Source organism: Grus americana, chromosome 16 (genome assembly GCF_028858705.1).
Source record: "Grus americana isolate bGruAme1 chromosome 16, bGruAme1.mat, whole genome shotgun sequence".
NCBI classification, from domain to species: domain Eukaryota; kingdom Metazoa; phylum Chordata; class Aves; order Gruiformes; family Gruidae; genus Grus; species Grus americana.
The window spans coordinates 14,187,237-14,205,413 of record NC_072867.1 but is presented as its reverse complement, the minus strand read 5'-3'; the positions used below and the strand labels follow the sequence as shown (position 1 = coordinate 14,205,413).

At 45.2% G+C, this 18,177-nt stretch overlaps 1 protein-coding gene across 13 annotated transcripts in view; it reads right to left on the bottom strand.

Annotated features, from left to right (window-relative positions):
* The window catches only part of PITPNM2 (phosphatidylinositol transfer protein membrane associated 2), a 141,212-nt gene that overhangs the window by 15,918 nt on the left and 107,117 nt on the right, over positions 1-18,177 (bottom strand). For 8 of the 13 annotated variants that reach the window (XM_054843887.1, XM_054843891.1, XM_054843886.1 and 5 more), the window contains 7 exons: positions 15,757-16,001; positions 15,080-15,269; positions 13,956-14,075; positions 13,366-13,577; positions 8,438-8,613; positions 7,875-8,045; positions 5,057-5,206 (listed from right to left, as the gene is read on the bottom strand). In XM_054843887.1, coding sequence (XP_054699862.1) covers positions 5,057-5,206; positions 7,875-8,045; positions 8,438-8,613; positions 13,366-13,577; positions 13,956-14,075; positions 15,080-15,269; positions 15,757-16,001 — 1,264 coding nt within the window. The remainder of the gene's footprint in view (positions 1-5,056; positions 5,207-7,874; positions 8,046-8,437; positions 8,614-13,365; positions 13,578-13,955; positions 14,076-15,079; positions 15,270-15,756; positions 16,002-18,177) is intronic. The other 5 variants (XM_054843894.1, XM_054843895.1, XM_054843897.1 and 2 more) reach the window with 2 other exon arrangements.

The window sequence follows — 18,177 nt, the reverse complement described above, 5'->3', positions numbered from 1 at the left end:
AACAGACAGAGGCTGGGCAAGATGAACTCGAGGGGAGGAAGGAGGCAAACAAGGCTGGTAGGCGCAAAAATCTTTCAGAACTGATTGGAATGAAAAATAAACCAAACCAAAAACCCCCAGCATTTCATCGGAGCTCTGGTTTGAAAAGAAAGCAACCACCACAGCAGGCAGAGAGACATGTGGCTGGAGGAGCAGTCTTTGATTGAGAGAAGCAAAATAAGTAGCTCAAAAAACAAATCCAAAACCCCAAAGAAAAATCCAGGCAGACTTATTCAAGCAGCGATAACAGAAGCATGTGTCATACATACAGATGTGAATATACGCAACTTCATATATTCACATCAAGACAAAATAACCAAGGTAAGGAGAACAACAAAAAACAACCTTAGAAAGGGGCTGTTTGTTTTCTTGAAACATTTAGACTTAAATGAACATCTCCAAGATAGAAGCATTAGTGCAAAAAAAAAAAAAAAACACCACCTTAAAAAAAAAACCACCCAAGAAAACCTTTTCATGCCTGGCAGGGACTAAATTTGAACTTGTATTTTATTGCTAATGGATACAGCCAACACTCGTTAAAGTAAGGGCTATTGAAAGAAAGGAGTCTGGTGCCGAGCACTTACATCTCCAATCGGTGTTGGCAGATCGGGGAGCGCTCAGTCTCTGTGAAAACAGAGCTTCTTTCGTACAACGTGCAAGTCTGGATTTTTAGATCCCAACCTGAGGTTTACCAAGTGTGGCCTAACCCTTTAGTACATAAATACAGAAAAGGAGGATTTAAAGTCATGCTCACATGGACCTTATACATGTATTGGAGGGAAATGGACCTAATACGTGCAGGACTGGCAAACCCAGAGATGCTGAAAGTCACGACAGAAATCTCTGCATTTCAGTTTTCTCCCTCTAACAGCGGTGAGAGCACCCAACCCCTCTGTGGACGCTATGAGGCCGAATTAAGTGTCTGTGGGATATCCCAAGATCTGCACTGCAGAAGATTTGTAATGCCAATACCAAGGACTTCACAGCAGGCAGCACCGGTATGACACTAAGGTGCAAAAGCAAAGCTACTTACTAGCATTTTAACATTGCCCATCTCTGCTGTACCTGAGCAGCAGCATCTGAACTTTATCCCCAGGTATCAGACAGGGCACAGGTTTGCACCCAGCCAGGCAGCAGATGCCACGGGGAACGCAAGCACGTTGCTCCCACACACCAACATCCTCCACTTATTTCAGCCAGTTTAGATATCCTTGGATGTGATCCCAGCATGCGGTTGACACGGGGCATTGTTTTGGCAACTGGTTTATTTTAATAGCGCTCTTTTTTGCTTGGGGCTACTGATTTACTTCCTCCGATCTCTCAGTTCGCAGCAGCAGTGTCTGCGCCCACACAAATCCTGCTGCAGCGGAGGGAAAGGGAACGTATGAAGCAGAAAATGTGTAGCTAAGTGTTGGCAAAAGAGTTCTGTTCTCTGCAGGGAAAATCAGGCCACAAGCTGCTTTGTGTAAAAGCTTCGTGGACTGCAAGATCTGAGCCTTAGCGGGAGCCTGACCTGATGATGAGCTGCACACACTGCCCACATTGTGCCTGAAAGGCCATTACCAGCATCACTTTCTCAGCACTTTCCTCCTCTTTTCACCTTGCCTTGAGCTGCTGGCTGTCAAGGCTGCTACCAGTATCCGCAACCCAGCCAGCCCCACTGGGCCAGCACGGCTTTCCTACTGCAGAAACCACCAGCACAAACAAGAGGAGAAAATTCAAGCGGAGACTGCACTCGGAGAACATGAGCCAAGCCAGGAGCTGGCTGTGTTCAACCCCACAAAGGTCTCAAGGGTAAAAAGGGTCTCGTTCCCATTGCTGCATGCCTTGGGACAACTCTCTCCTCTCTTCCCTGGTTGCCCCTTCCTCTCCTTTCCCTTGCTTATACAGACTGCGCGATCCTTCTGCAGTTATGCCCTTGTGTCACATCAAACGGGTGCCCCAACATGATGACGACCATCAGCTTCCCTAAACTTGGTCAGATGCAACGAGAGGTTTGGCTTTGTCTGCACTAGGCAAAATGCCAGGTCCAGATTTAACTAACACCTACCAGTGAAGCCTGAACTTCTTCCTCTCCCTTAAATATAAAAAAACCCATCTGTGGCTTGAATTAGGAAGCAGCTGGAAGACACGCTAAAGAGCATTACAGCAATGCCACTCAGGAGAAAAAGCTGGGCCAAATGCGGTGCTGCCTGGGTTGATCATGGCTCCGGCTCCCTTAGCGTGTCTACACTTAGCTCTGCCTCAATTTTATCTCCTTCTTCAAGAATCCAGAAAGTGGAAAGAGAGTAAAGGAAGAAACAGTGGTATTTTGGGTTTGCTCTTTTTAGTCAGTCTCGCTTTCCTGGGCCTGACTGGGGATTTTTGAATACAGTAAGTCTGAAGCAAAAAACTCAACCTTAACGGCCCTTCCAACACCATCCTAGCTAGCGTCACCGCGGGAGTAATTTTCACTCCTATAAGAGCCTAAACCATTTTAGCCTTACTGAACTGTTCGGTATTGCCCGTGTTGGTGGCGGGAGTCTGCTCTGCAGGGGATGAAGCGCTGGCCGACAGCAGTGCTCGCCCCCATGCTCCAGCCCACTCAGGTTGCTCTCATGTTTCTCCCCTTCCCAAGCTACACACCCTAAAAAAGGACAGTTTCTAAGAAAAACGAGGGCCAGGAAAAGGCAGGGCAGGAAATGCGGACAGAAAACCTGTTTTACACATTACTGCCCCTTCAGCCAAGCTTCCTCAACTCCAAAGCCGCAGTGACAGCAACTTCCAGATGAAACCCTGGGACCTGACTCACAGAAAAAAACCCCTAATAACGTATTTCCTAAACTCCATGTATTCTTTGCACCAAATACCTTGTGCAGCACCGCTTTTGCAATTTTGAAACTTCAAGGGGGCTTTCTTGGGAAGTGCGGTGACCAGGGTGGGACATCGCAGATGCTGCCACACCAGCACAGACTGACGCCCAGCCCCGGCAACCACTCCTGCTCCTGAAGGGCCACGTCTTCTGCATTGCAGAGGTGGCATCCCCAGCCACAGCTCAGGTCCTGACAACAGCAGGGAGGTTTTTCAGACAAGCACTACGAGCCCAGGGGGAAGCTGGATGGCTGGACCAGGACCAGCGGTAGCAGGACCTTCATCAAGATTAGCTGTTCGTTTAGGTCGCTAGGTAAGGACAGAGGTGCCCCCGGTTTACTGCACTGGCTGAAGTTACCTGGTACTGTGTCTGAAGGCAGACTTTATCAGAACGAGGAAGCTTCAGGAAGAGGAGAGCTGGCTCGAGCGGTGCTCTGAGCATCCTCTCTCCCAGCAAAGGACCTGCTCAAACTGCAGCACGCACACGTCGGGCCAGTGCAACGAACTGAGATTTAACTGCGCTTCCAGAAGAGGTGACACAAGAAGCAAAATAACTTTTTTTTTTTTTTTTTTTTTGCTTAGCTATGGTTCCTTAATACTCATTTCAGCACTGTGCCTTTTCATTTATGGACTCGTTTGTCAATGTTCTTACTAATTGTTTCCCACTAAGTGAGCGGCACTGGGCCATCCTCCTAATGTACTGCTGGCACTGAGTTAAGTCCTTGGGGTATCCGAATGGCAGATTTCAATATGTGCTATTTGCAGGCTGAGCTGTGGCACTGAAGCGGGAAATACTGAAAGCAATCAAAGATATGTAAAATTCAATAAAAATAAAAAAATAGAAAAGCCAGCCAGCTGCTTAGCACAGGCCAGACCCTGCTTGCACTGGAGTCACTGGTCAGCGCTGGGCACTCTGCAGTCGCTACCCTGAGATCAAGAGCAACGTAGATTTCTGTTGTACGTAAGTGTTTATGATTCTGGAAATTTCCCACAGTCCAGTGGCTGAACTGGGATTCAGCACTCGCTACAGTCAAACCAAGCACCGCTCGGCCACATTGTGCTCTTGACACGCAAGGTAAAGAGCAGAGAAGCTTCTAAAAGCTCTGTCCTGACAGCAGGAAATATCAGATGACAGCTAAATAGCATTTCATCAGTGACCTCCAAAGTGATTAATTAATAGTACCAGATCCTTTCCCTCTGCTTTGTTACAGAACATCGCAGCACAGGCAACATGGCAACTGCATACCGAAAAATCATCTACATCTTCAAAAGACAAAGGGAGAGACTATCTGGAACAGTCAGCAATGTTGCCATCCTGTATGACCACATAACATACTGGGACTGCTCATAAACAGCAAGGGTCAGCTTGTTAAAAAACAAGGCAGCAGAACCAAGCTCTCAATGCAAAACACTGAACAAGGGGTGAGAAAGGGCAAATAAGACACACGGGGAAGAAAAAACTAAAACAGAAGCCAAATCTTATTAAAACTGCAGATGTAGCACCAGCCACAACCAGAGTAAATTAGGCCATGCAGCATTTATGATGGAAAATAAGGCAAAACAAATGCATCAAACTTTGCTTTTAAGGCAGAAGTCGAGAAATTAATTTTAAAAAGCCAACATGTATAGCCACCTTGGGGTCTGAAAGCCTCATTCACTGTATTCAGCAGAGCCACAAGGAGTGTCCAAACGTGAAATACTCAAGGGGACAAAATCTGTTCCGACACAGACATTAATTAGACTTCTGGCCACGGTGCAGCGTGGCTGACTGCTGGGGAGAGACACGCTGCAGACAACCAACCCATTCCCAGGGGGTCCTGTGCACGCTGTGTGCCACACAAGCAGGGCCACCCAGGGACTATGTCTTGCTCTGCCAAAGCCTCTTTCCAGCAGCACAGCCACCACAGACAGAAAAAGCAAGGACATGGCAGCAGCCTTCCCTTCCAGCATCGACACCGGAATGGGACAGTTTGTAATCCCAACTCATGCTTTGCACGCTGGGTCTCCCCGACTGGGTATACCCAAGCGTGATCTCAAGTGGTTATTTCATGTGGCACAGCCTGAGACACAGTGTGAAGATTTCAACTCCGGGAGGCAACAGTATGATCTCCAAAAAGCACCCCAAGTACCCAACACCATAGACAATACAAAAGTGTAGATTACACACACTCAGCAAAACCAGCACTTTTATTGGAAACATCTTGCCAATTCAGTACGGGAACGGGGATACTTGTTTCCATGAAGCTGTCCTGGTGCTGGAGAGCACCCAGAGGGCTACTTTCCATGAGGAGGATGGGATTGTTCTGGATTGTCTCAACTAGAAGCAGATGGGGGAAAAAAAAAAAAACAAAACAGAAGGACAAAGAACAACAGACATGCGGCCACAAAGTGTTAACATACAAACAGTTACAACTGAGCACTTCAACTATGAGTCTTCAATGGAAGGACAACCTTCAAATAGAATAAAAGAAATGAAAACATGGGTGACTTTCCAAAGAGACTCACATCAGAGAGATTAACTGGTAGCAGAGGAGAGCACAACGATGGCATTTCAACAACAAAAGAAAAGGGAGTCCTCTTAACCAGCTTCTCCAATGAGCCAAATCCATAAATACCCAGCAGATCCAGAGAAATCTTTTTACTACGTGGAAAAAAAAGTACGCTCTAAAGGGAGCTTTACTTGAATCAGACTCACAGCCTACACAGTGCAAAGCACGGGAGTAAGCAAAGATGTGAATTTGATTTCACTCTGCAAGTTGGTTGTAATGAAACAGGGACCCAACATTTACTACAGATGGGAAAAGGAAAAAAAAAGTCTAAGAGGCTTTCTGAATCGTGGACTTTAAATAAGCTAGCTATCTGCACAAGGAAATATGCACAAGCAGTGTTACAGAAGGTTTTGTACATAACTACTTATAATTGAGCACCTGAATTTTACGTGATCACCAAATCATATAGCTTAATTATAGCAGCAATTAACTTTTCTGGAGCGCCCTACAGTGCACACTAACTTCAGGAGCAGTTTTGCAAATCATGGTTAGAACAGTCCTTCTGGGTAATGTGTAAATAATAAGACTGAAATTTTGACTCTAATGGAAAGGAATAGCCTGTTACTTTATGATAAGCAAATGAAGAGGCTTTGTCTTACATGAGAAGAGAATTTAAAGCTGCTTTTTTGTCAGTTTTATTCATCGTGGCAGAGCAGCATCTCTTAAAATAACAAGCCTCAAACCTGGAGAGGGTTTTGAAATCACTCTACCCTTCTCATAGTTGAGCTAATTGCTGTTTAACTCCTCTCCACTATGTAGCAAGTGTCTCTCTCAACACAGCCAACTCAAAGGTCTAGGGAGGCACAGCAAACTAGAGAGATCCCTGCTGTTGTACAGGCTGACAACCAGAACGCACGTTGCTCCGTGTCAGTGGGGCTTTTACCTCCGGCTTCAGTGAGAATAGGGAATTTGAAATGTATTTAAGAGGAAGAAGGTAAGATGTTTAGGTTTTATGGGGTTTTTTTAAGAAGGCACTTGCAGCTGATGCCTAGAATACACCCTAAATTCAAATTGCTTTTCAAGTTGCTATAGATTCCCCGAGCTGCTGTAACTGGACCGGGTACAAATGTAATTGTGGGTGGATCCATTTTTAAAAAGTGTTGCCACAAGATCTTTGCTAAATTTGACAAGTGAGTGGGGCCTGCAGAACGTATTTTATTCACTTTATTAAACATGGGGTTTAGTTTATGCCCATTTAACAAATCAGACATCCAGATTTAGCAACTGCAATACAATCTTTAAAGATACTGATACATAGGAGACCACTGCATTGCATTTTCAATTTACAAGTGATGCAGAGTATCACCAGAATTATTCAGCTCTAGATATGTATTTCTCTTCATTTAGTTCTGCACAATTCAAATATTAAACAAACAGAAAGCTACCAGAGCTTTGGGAAAAAACCAACCACCAAATCCCAATCTTTCTAGCTGGTGGCTTTGATATTCTACTCCGGTTTGCCAGCGTGATTTCTTGTGTGCTGTAACTCTAGTTTTATAGCAGAGACTCTTAGTTGCAATGTTGGCTTTAAGTAGCCATTGACTAACAACCTCTAACAAGGGAAAAATTACAGTGCAATTTTTCTTCCTGCCCCAAAGCCCCGACGCTGCAGGGAACCAAAGCTTCAGGTGAAGCAGAAAGGTCAAATTTAGTTCTGCACAGTGGTGAGCTTCCCTGAGAGCTCCTTGCAATGAGATCCTGCACTGAAATGGCAATGGACATGAGAGTCTAGGCACAGAAGTGAGGTGAAGATGGTAGGAAATATAACTTATTTTATCAGATCAACTGCAAGAGCACTGATGTAATGGGAGCTGAGGCAGGGCATGGTCAGGACACAGTCATTTCAAATGCAACCCGGTAAGACAAAAGGGCATGCACACAGCCATTTTAGACTTCGTTACTGCTGCAATTGGGGTAGAGCAAGTGAAGAGGCCACTGATGGCAGAGGAATCCTAGGTATCCTAGGAAGACAAAGTGTCTCACTGGCAAGGTGGCAAGGCACTGTCACCAGCCCCCTGATCTGCAGTAGCCTGTCCCATGAAAAAGCACAGGTTGCAACCACGTAAATCATCTCGTTATCTCCCTGTTGACTCTGCTCCTTCCAGTCTTCACTGGCTCTCCAAACATCAAAGTCCTCAACTCAGCCAAGTTAATTGTGTTTCACAAGAACCAGCTTGGGTCTAAGACAGAGACCTTCACAGAGAGGTCACCACATCATGTTTATCAGCTGCTGATGGCCTTTGTGTGACAAATGAAGGGTATATGGGTCACAAGGCGCTGATTTTGTTGGAAGAAAACTACTTTTCTAGTAAATCGTGAATATAGCTAACATTGTAGGGCCAATTCTCTTTCTTGTCATTCCCAATTGCTTTGATAATTTAATGTAAGTGTGGATATAACCCTTTAGACAGCTAATATGGATCCAAAGTGACTTACCCAGAACAGCAGAATTGCCATCACCCAGTGGGAACCTCTGGTATCGGGGAATATTAAAGGGGGGCAAAAGGTAGAACTTCCTCTCCAGAAGAGGCTCGAGGCGTGAAGCAGATGGGTCTGCAGGGTGGAACAGGTTATAGACCTGCTGACAAGCTGGTCTGAGCTGAAAGACTAAAAAGATGAAGAAAAAAAAACCCTCAGGTATCAAAAGGTTGACTGTTAGAATATTGTAAATATGTCTGTAAAAAGGAAAACTGTTGGGTTAAAAAAAAGTGCAATTTATCATCTCCCTCATCTTCCAGTTTAGTCAATTGAAACAATTTATTACAATATTTATAGACTCAAGAATTGCCCAGTATTTTTAATGTTTGGAAGTACATTGCAAATAAATTGTATAATCAGTACTGGCTAGAGCACAGAGTGATCTGCCTCCTTACGGTGCAATAAATATTATATATGAATGTTTGGGTTTTACCAGTTTGTCTCATCAAATTACTGGATTTGCAGCAGGAGATGCTTACACCATCCACTAAATGAGCTCAGCGGTTTACATCAGGACTTACTGTCAAGAGCTGGAATGACAGTTTTTCGCAATGCAAGAACCAGACCCAAGGGAGAACCAAAGAGGAAGAAGTCAGTGATCTCAAATTCAAACTTTCCAATATTTCCTCCATCCAACATCGTAGAGCTACTAGATCGCCTGGATCCTGGGTCATTTCTCAGCACACTAGAATGTAAACTAGGAAAAGAACAGAAAATAAAGTAAAAATTTTATTCACACTGTTTTTTTGTAATTGAAGGCCAGATAAGTGATTGACAGTGAATATAATTTCTATCTCTTTCATGAAGGAGCTGTGCCAATCAACCCACCATACCTCAGTACTGTAGTTTTACTACCCAGCAAAACGTCCCCCCAAACAATTACCCCATTTCATTGGTATAATTTACACTGCACAAATCCGAGCTTCAAGTGGGTTCATTTACACACTCCTATCTCCTCAAAATGTTTTTTTCTTTGAGGAGTCAAAGCCTTCGTTGGTGCTAGCAGAATAGTCATTTGCAAGATAAAATAACAAGCAAGCCAAAATTACTAGAGTAGCAGGGAAAAAAGCAGGTTTACAGTAATTCACCCATTACACACGTTACTGCTACACTTTCTGGTTGCCAACATTTGAGGTCCTTCCATCACCTTATTCTCAAACGGTACGGAAAGCTGTGCTTACCCGTTTCTTCCTCGTGGAAGTAGTTGGACAAATGTTATAGGATTGAAAAGGAAAAAGAAAAAAAACAGGAGAGGAGAGAGAAAAAAAAAGATCAAAATCTGCCAGAGGGTTTCTAATACCGTTGTACACCAAGTTTGCAGCACAGCTTCCATGCATGTTGTGGCATTCACTGGGGATGGGAATTTGGGGTAATTAACTCAGCGGCCATATGGTAAATTGTATTTACTGTGCACCCAGGACTCTCCCGTTTCTCTTCTGCCCATGAGGCCACATCTGTCAAGTTATTACCAAACTACTTCTCAACCCCAGCCCAACACCTCCAGGAAACTGTACTTAAAAAGATTAATGATACGAATCATGTCTAACTTCCCCCTCTCCTCTTTCAGGTGTCAAATCTCTTTGTTAAATTGAACCTGCGTGCAGTGCAGGCTGGGCAATATGCAGATTTAACACAGAGATTTAAATTCGCGTCTCGCTTAGACACTGTGGAAGAAGAATCAGGAACTCTTAAGTGAAAATCCCAGGAATCCACTCCCACGTTGGGAAGCAGGGCTGCTTTGCAGTCTAGATCTGGGATCAGACAGTGAGATGCCAGATGGGTAACACTAATAACCTGGTTCACTAAAGGGTTTCTGAGACTCTTCTGTTACCACCCAAAAAGTCATAAGCTGTGATTTCTTCTGCTCTCCAGGTTCTACAGATTCATACAGCAGCCTTGCTGAGTTATCGTTGTTATAATTAGAAGCGAAGAATTGAAGACAGATTACCAGCAGTGACTTAACAGGGTGTTTGCAAACACTTTTCAAAGCATCTGAACTGGTTCTATAAAATACATAGGATACCACAACAGTTGGGGCGGGTAAGAGGTTTACTGGCCTGAAGTCAGGGATGATGCAAATGCAACAGTCTCTTGCCAGCTCCGTGGCCACAAGTCAAAATCCCAGGTGGTCACCGCGTCTCCGCATGCAATAGCATTTGCTCATCAAGGCCACTTCTGAACGCAGCGTGCTGGCTGCCCGGCTGGGCAGTGACATCCCAGCACTGCTGCGCTCATGGAAACAGGGCTGCTCACTCCTCACCATCTGTAGCACCGGAGCAGTTGCTCGCACACACTCCTCTGGGATAGCCATTCAATAAATGAACAGCTAGAAATAGCCACAAATTGGGGTAGAAAAATGGGTTTCACTTGGACTTTGTTTTCCTGCTTTGGCAAATAACACATTATTCCAGAGACGGCACCTCTGCTGAACGCCACTCCCAACAGATGCTAAAAAACCTTCTCCTCATGCCACACTTAAGTATTCTCTAAAGGTGCACGCATGCACACGCACGGTACTATTCTCCCAGTTACCAACCGCAGGGAAATAACAAGCTTACTTATGCCAGACGTACGTGCCAAGGGAAGTCAAAACAGTGATGTCAAAAGCGAGAGGAACAGGAGGTTACAGCAGTGACAGCTAAAATGAGCATGTTCCCATTTCCGTGATGTGAACGAGCTTCCCTGAGATCACGCTGCCAAGATGCGCAACGTTGAAATACGTTTAAAAACAAGCCACCTTCAGTGAAGCTACAATTATTTTAGCTGACAAGACTGCAATGCATTAAATTTGCTCTGTGTAAGGAATACAAAGTTATTTACAACACATTCAGTTTTGCCGAAGACAGGGTGACAGCAACGGGATGCAAACGAAGGCACAAAAGGAAAGACTATCCTGATGGCAGGTGTGTTGTGGCAGGACGGGTGCAAGGGGTTTTTGGTGTATTCCACCCATCTTCCCACGGCATCTCTTCGTGGGGAAGGGAAGAGAATGAGAGCACTCATACCGCTAAGCGATTTGGACAGCTTCTCTCTTTTTACTGGGAACTTGATAGTCTTTTTAGCAATCAAAAGAAATGAGAGCCAAGGGGAACTCTGAATCCGTCATGCTCCAAGCAACCTACAGTGCCCTGTTCTCCCTTTAAAAAGCAGCAGATGTACTGTGTGCATTAATTAAACAAGAGCTTATGGATTTCAGAAGCAAATCAACTCATTTACAATAATACAAGTACAGCACAGCCAGAAATAATGTAGTTGTGCAGAAGGACTGAATTTAAAAATAAATGTGTGATTGTAATCTCCAGATGCTGCTCTGGCTTGCTGGGCATTATCCCAGGGAAGGGGGAAGGTCTGATACATGAATAAAAATGAGTGTCTTTGGCACAAGCTGAAATTTGCAATCGGCACGGACAGAAAGGCCCCCATACGCCAGGTTGCCCGTCTGCTGCGCCCATTAGGAAAACTTGGCTCTGTTCTGCCAATCTCCTGCACAAAGCCGCGTCACATCAGGGCTTGGTTTTTGTACGGGGAAAATCATTACTTAGTGACAGAGAGGCCGAAGGGGTTTTCTGCTGATGACTGTGCTGCTCAGTAATGACAGCTGTAAGCACAAGGTCCAGGGCCGGGAGTGATGCCCTGCCATCACGCAGGAGGGGAAGAGGTGAATCGCTGCACCCATACAGCAGCTTCAACCTGCCCTTTCCCTCTGGGAATCTTGCTCTTGAGCCGTGGGGGGAGACCCATTTTTGACCCAAGGTCTAAAAGTAGATTTAAAAAGATACAAACCCCTAAAAGAAGTAAAGGTGCACCAAGCCATCAGCGCACTGAACACCGACAGTCCTTGCCAGGCTCCCCCCAGGTGCTTCACGTTGGGAGCAGGTGCAATGGAGCAGGAGGGACGAGGACAAAGCTACTTGAAACAACAAACTGCAATCCTTTATCATGCCAGGCCCAGCACTTATTGTAAACTAGCTGTAAAACTGCAGCAAGATGCCAGCCCGCTTTCCTTAGCTGAGTCCGTGCCCCTGAGGTCAAGAACAAGTTGGAGAAAGAGCACATTTTTGCACGACTCATATTTTTCTCCTGTAATACAGGAGGCTGTTTTGATAAGGTAAGAACAAGAGACTGATTGCCTTTTATTAACCTGCTGGAAATAGCCAAGAAGCTTATTGTGGTTTTTGTAAATGCAGTTGTCTTTCTGAATATAGTATCTCCATGCACCGACGACATTCACTTTGATACTTTTTCTCTCCTATGAATCTTTTACAAAAGGGCCCCTGGCATGGCAAGACAACACGAGTCCCGGTGCTGGAGCAATGATTGCAAGTAGTGAAGGAGGGGAAGAAGCGCGGGACAATCCTTCAGCTCAGCACAGGGCAAAAGGAACGGCCTCAGACACAGTTGCAATGCGATAATGGTGTTTGCTGCGGGGGACGACACATCGGTCCCCAGTTCCTGGGACACGGGGAAAGAGGGATTAACAGGATGTTGCAGTTTCTCCAGGCCCACAGGAGGAAAAGGTCTGGGCTGTCCAGTTCCACAGGCTGAAGACGATTCAGTCAGAAAAAGCCTCTGGGCTCACAGAAGTAATCCCTGAACAATCAGCAGCGATGGAAAGACCGCTATGAAAGTTTCATTGGTTATGTTAACGGATAAATTTCTGAAAGTTCATTTGAAGAAGCTTAAGAATGCGATACTGGGGGCTTCAATAGTAACAAATTTGAAACACAATCTTGCTGAAACAGAGCAGCCTTGGCAGGGGACAGATACAATCCCCTGTCCCTGCTCCATCCAGGGGACTTGGGTCGCTTTGCCAAGGAGTCACATGGACAGAACAATCCTCACGTGCAGTGGAAGGTTGCTCCATGAAGCAGGCAACCAGCTAGGGTTTGGGATGTCTCATCCAGAGCATCCTGCCACCATGACAGCACAAACCTGCTCCTGCGACAGGAAAGGGCACTGCAATTCAATCTCACACTTCAACTATACCAAAATTAAAGGATACTCGGCTCAGCCCCACCTTCCCCAAGAACAGTCCAGCTAACTCAAAAATCATCTCTGAGAGATGCTTTGAAATTAAACCAACACTGGATTCCCAGTTCCACTTCACCCTCTTCTCTCACACTATTTCTGCATTTGCTTTATGATCTCCATCCTGCAACTGCAGCACAGCAAAAATGCAGTTACCCAACTGCCTTGGCTGTCAAGCAACAGGATGAAGGGTTTCTTGCCATTGTAATAACGATGCAGTAGAGCAGCTGGATTTGCTCACTGCCACTGAGCAATAGTGCTGGTTTGGTGTTTTTTTTTTTTAAATCTATACCCCTCTAATCTAAATTAAACACTTTCCTCCACCTTGCTTATCACAGGATGGTAAAGCAACACTCGGGTTTCACAGATGCACCAATCTCAGCTCCAGAGTATCACTGGTTCCGTTCCTTCAAAATCTTACCTTGAAAGAAAGGCTTGATGCTGCTTTATCGTGTCCAGTTCATAGGTTGATGAATCACTCCTTTTTCGTGGCAGCTGCTTCTTTGGATCTTCTCCGTTGCTACGGGGAATATCAATGTTGCTCCGGCTGAGGTGTCTGCTGGCTTCCAGATTAGAGCCACTGGAACAATAGCTGTTGTTCACTGTTATTCCAGGAGACAGGAGGTCGGTATCCTGGGATTTGAAAAATACGGATTTAGCACTCTGACAGCTGAATCAGGAATACACCCACATTATAACCTTCTCCTTCCATCCTCCTTTCTCCATCTACCCCAAGATCCAGTTAAGGGCAATACAGTATCTCAGACCAAACCACCTCCTAAGGGTGTGGGTGACGCTTCACACCAGGGGGTGAAACATCCCTGTTCAGAGCAAGTGCACCCAAATTGAGACACATATGCACCTTAAGAAACGTTTGCCATTGATGAGGAATAGAGTCTTTGTTGTTTCATGAAAAGATGAACCTACTTAAAACCCTCACTAAAACCAGGGGCCACGGAGGTGCTGTGGCCAGCAGACCTATTCCCAGTAGACACTGGGAGCCAGCATTACCTGGACACTCACAACGCTTCCTCGCCGACTGCTGTTCTGGCTCTCGGACACAGTCTGATTGCTGTAGCATAAGGCATCAAATCCCAGGATTCCTCCAACACAGTCCCCTACCAAGCAGACCTGAAAAAGGCAATGTCCCTTGACTTCAGTTCAGAGATGGCAGCTAAATGGAGTGCTGGATTATACCTAAGAAAGCTGCAGTAACGGGATGCCCAGTGCTTTCATCGGCAAATGTCATTCTGTCAATGAACTTCCACTCACATCCTGCGGACTCTCGTTAGCTAACATAGCTAATGTGTTCTGGCTGTCCCCACCAGCCGACTGGAGTGAAGTGAAAGCAACACAGAGCGCTGATCACGGCGCTAACTCCAGCCTCAGAAAACCAAGCTTGATTCCCTCCTTGCCAGCTGTCTGTGCTACTTCAGGCAAGCTTCCCCGTGCTTCTGTGTGTACCCTGAGGAGATTACGCTGTCCTGCCTCCATGAGTATTGAGCAGATAGGCACAAGAAAGCACTAAGAACCCTGGGTAGGAGAGAGCTGCCTCGGTCCCTGTGCACAGCGCTGGCTGGGAACAAGCTCGGAGTGGGTAATTCACACTACAGCAGCGCAATGAGACAGCTAGTCCAATGGCTCAAACCTCCTGGGGCTAGAGAGTCACTTTGCTCGCAGAGGTGCGAGGCTCTCAAATGGTCTTTTATGGGGCACAGCAGCTGTGCCATCTCAAAAAAGAAACCCACTTCTGTGAGCTGGTGAAGGTCCTTTAAAGACAGGAATACTTAAACAGCCTTAGTTTGCAGCGGGAGTAGAGATCACGTTTAGTAACAAAGGTAGCATTCCTGATTTGGAAAGGTATGTCATGCCGAAAATTGATTGACTTCATAGCTTTGTAGCTTCATTTCTAAACACAAGCTCAGACTTTGCCTTGAATCCCAAAGGTTCAAGACAGACCATAAGCAATAATCTCTCTCAGAAAGAAAGAAATGGAAGCACAACACTTTCCCATTGCAGCTCAACACTGTCGTGTTTCCATCCCTCCAGAGAGATGGATGAAAAAGAAAGCTTCAGAAGGAAATTGGTTCACTTGCTCTTCCTTTCTCCGTGGCTATTAGCAGCTGCTGGCTCACCTGGCCGTTGAATGACATGCCCTCCTGGGATCTGATGAACTCGCTGTAGGCCTGGTTGGCTCTGACAATGACTGCGGCTACCGCCTCTTGGTACTGCGGGGATGATGTTGCTAGCAGAGGGAGCGCAGCAAGGGGAATGTGGTCCTGGCTGTTGGACAGGCAGCCTTCGTCATAACTGTATGGGCTGAGGCTGGAGGGGGCAAGAGACATTAGAAATATTCAGCCTAACACACAAAGTGGGGAAAACCATTTGCAGACAGTACAGTCAGTATTGCAGTTCATTAAAAATACGCCTCAAGATAGAAAAGCCATTTATTCCACTGTGAATGGGTGAGAGCCTAATAAATCTTTCCCTCCCATCAAACGTAAATCTTCAAGGACAACATACTTACATTGATAGAACAACCCTCAGACAAGGAATTAAAGCCTTAGTATTTATTGGATTAATTAGAATAAATCAATCTCAGAACTCTTGCTTCATGATTACTGTATTCACTGCAGCTAAGTATGAAATCGAGATTGAATGCCTCACTAGTATAGTAATAAAGTGCGTTCTCGAAGCGTGGTCAGAGCTTTCAATACAACATGCAGAACATTTCAGGGATGCAAGAAAAGAAACACAAAACGAGAGTGAAATTTTATATGTTTCTCTCCGTGACAAAGTAGCATCAACTTACCTGGACACCAGGGAAAATGCTTCGGAGCAGATGGCTGGGCAAGGGACTAGCCTGATGGCAATGTGTCCAAGAGCAGCTGGGTAATGTACCCTCATCACTGTGTCAAACACTGTCGTGATGGTGTTGACATCCCCTTGCTTAGAGCTCTGGTCACCACTTCCTGAGTCCAGGATGTTCCCTCCATGGAGTACCAAGAGGAGGACATGGATTTTACTTGGCTGCATTAACGGCTGCACTGATTCATCCTAGGTAGGAATGAAAGAGAGCACACTAGAAAGGCTTATTTTGCAAAGAGGTTTTATTTGGTCCAAATGCATTTTATGCAAATTTTATCCCCTTTTCTCCTCCAACCTCACACACGGTGCGTACAATATATGCACTATCCACATCAAGTCCAGTTAGGGATGAGGCTAACAGCAGTCTGTGAAGCAAGGTATTTCAGTTTGGGCCATCGACACACAAAGATAATTGCAGTGTGAGCAGGACCACGGAAGGACAAGAAGTACGGAGCCTTTCTGAACAGAGACTGAAAGAGTTCAGCTTGATTTGCTTAGCAAAGCTACCCAAGAATGAAATGCCTGCTCTCAAACACAGTGGAGATGAGTAAAGAAAGCTCAGGAAGGAAGGGAGGCACTTAAGTCAAAGGACAGTGCAGGAGCAAGCACAAAAGAATCTAAACTGATCCTGAGTAAGTGTAGACTGAAAATCAGGTTTCTAAACACAGGAGATACAAGGGTTTGGAATAATAATATCTGCAGGTTTCTGGATAAGAAACTAAACTGACTTCAAGAGAGAATGTGCTTAATTTATGGAAATGGTCATTAGATACATCTGGATACAACAGCTGAGAACCTCACTCCTCCTTCCAGGTCTCACATCCTACACATGTGCATGCACAGATCTACACACAGCCTCAGCATAACTGACTGTCCTAAGCAGAAGGAATGCTGAAAGTTTAAAAAAAAAAAAAAAAAAAAGCATTAAATTGTAACCAGGTAAAACATGGCACCAGTAAAGACAATACTTGTGTGCGTTAAGGTGGAAAAATAAAGATATGAGATGGGTGTTGTTGCTTTCTGTTGGGGTGCTGAGCTCAGCTGCAGCAGTTGACAGGAAGACACATTCAGCAAAATTAACAAACGAGATCAAACAGGTCAGCAAGCGGCAAGTTACTGGAGAAAGAAGTCATAGGAAGAGATCAGTCATTGCATCAGCTTGCCTATGACAGAAGTTATAAATAAGACTTCAGATTTGCTTATACTGTTGCAAAAGAGGAACTGAAGAGAAAAAACTTCAAGACCCCATGACCCAAGGACTGGCCAACATCTGGCCGGGAGACCACTGCATGAACACAGTAAAGGTTTTTATTTTGGCTGTCCAGGTTGTTGGCTTATTATGTTGAATGAATTCCTTGCCTAAACACACAGGCTGTAGTTTGGGGGAAGGAAGGGATTGTGTCGGAACTCCAGAGTAGGCTGTCATTAAGTGCCCTGCCAGAACAGCCATAAGCCCAATCCTGATGCCCCCGGAGCAGGTACAAGACCATCCATTTGTAGTGGTCGCACATTACAACACAATGGAGCAGTAACTACTTTTAATATCTATATACTACCAGGGCTTTCAGTGCTTATGGCTTCCGTACAGACTCAAAATCTCCCACCCCAACACCTTTGAGATATGTGAGAGAACATCCTGGGCAACTCCTTGTTGAGGCAGAGAAACAGCCATTGGGAGGGGGTGTAAAAGGGGCGGAGGGCAGCAGTATTTTCCATTTGGCAAACTCTTTTCATTTTAGCATCTTCAGTCACCTGTTGTCCTTTGAGCAGTGACTGAGCCCCTGACAACCTGCTGGTGGGAGGAAAGCATGCCCCAGCACACATTAGCAACCTAACAACTAGCTTTCATTTTTACCAGATGATATTAAAGCATGTCTTAATACACAGCCCACCAGAAGTATTAAAATTCACCTCCAAGTCTGTAATAAAGATTTTCCAGACCTCCTGCATATGAATGGTCTTTAATTATTTAGTACCATTACACCGTATTAATGCCTGCTCTTTAAACCTTCTCTGATTCCAGTTCACAGCGCCTGCAAGGTGAACTTTAGCCTGGCTGGAGGCACGGGAGGAGCACTCTCAGCATCTCAGCACTACTTTTGCTTTCAGACAAATGTTTTAAGCGCTCATTTGGAGAGCAACATGAGTCACCAAGCTCAGGTCATCCGGAGGTTTATCAGCAGTTTTTTGGAGGTGCCTTTGTCTTTCAGTTCATTAACCTCTGCTCTTGAAGGAAGTGGGGAACATGCAAGCAACTGCTGATTAGTTTTGGGGTGGAGGTGGCTATTTAGAAATTTCTTGTAAGATCCGGAGTCTCTTAAGACATCTGATTCTTGAACTACCTTTTGGTGATGGAGGCTCTTAG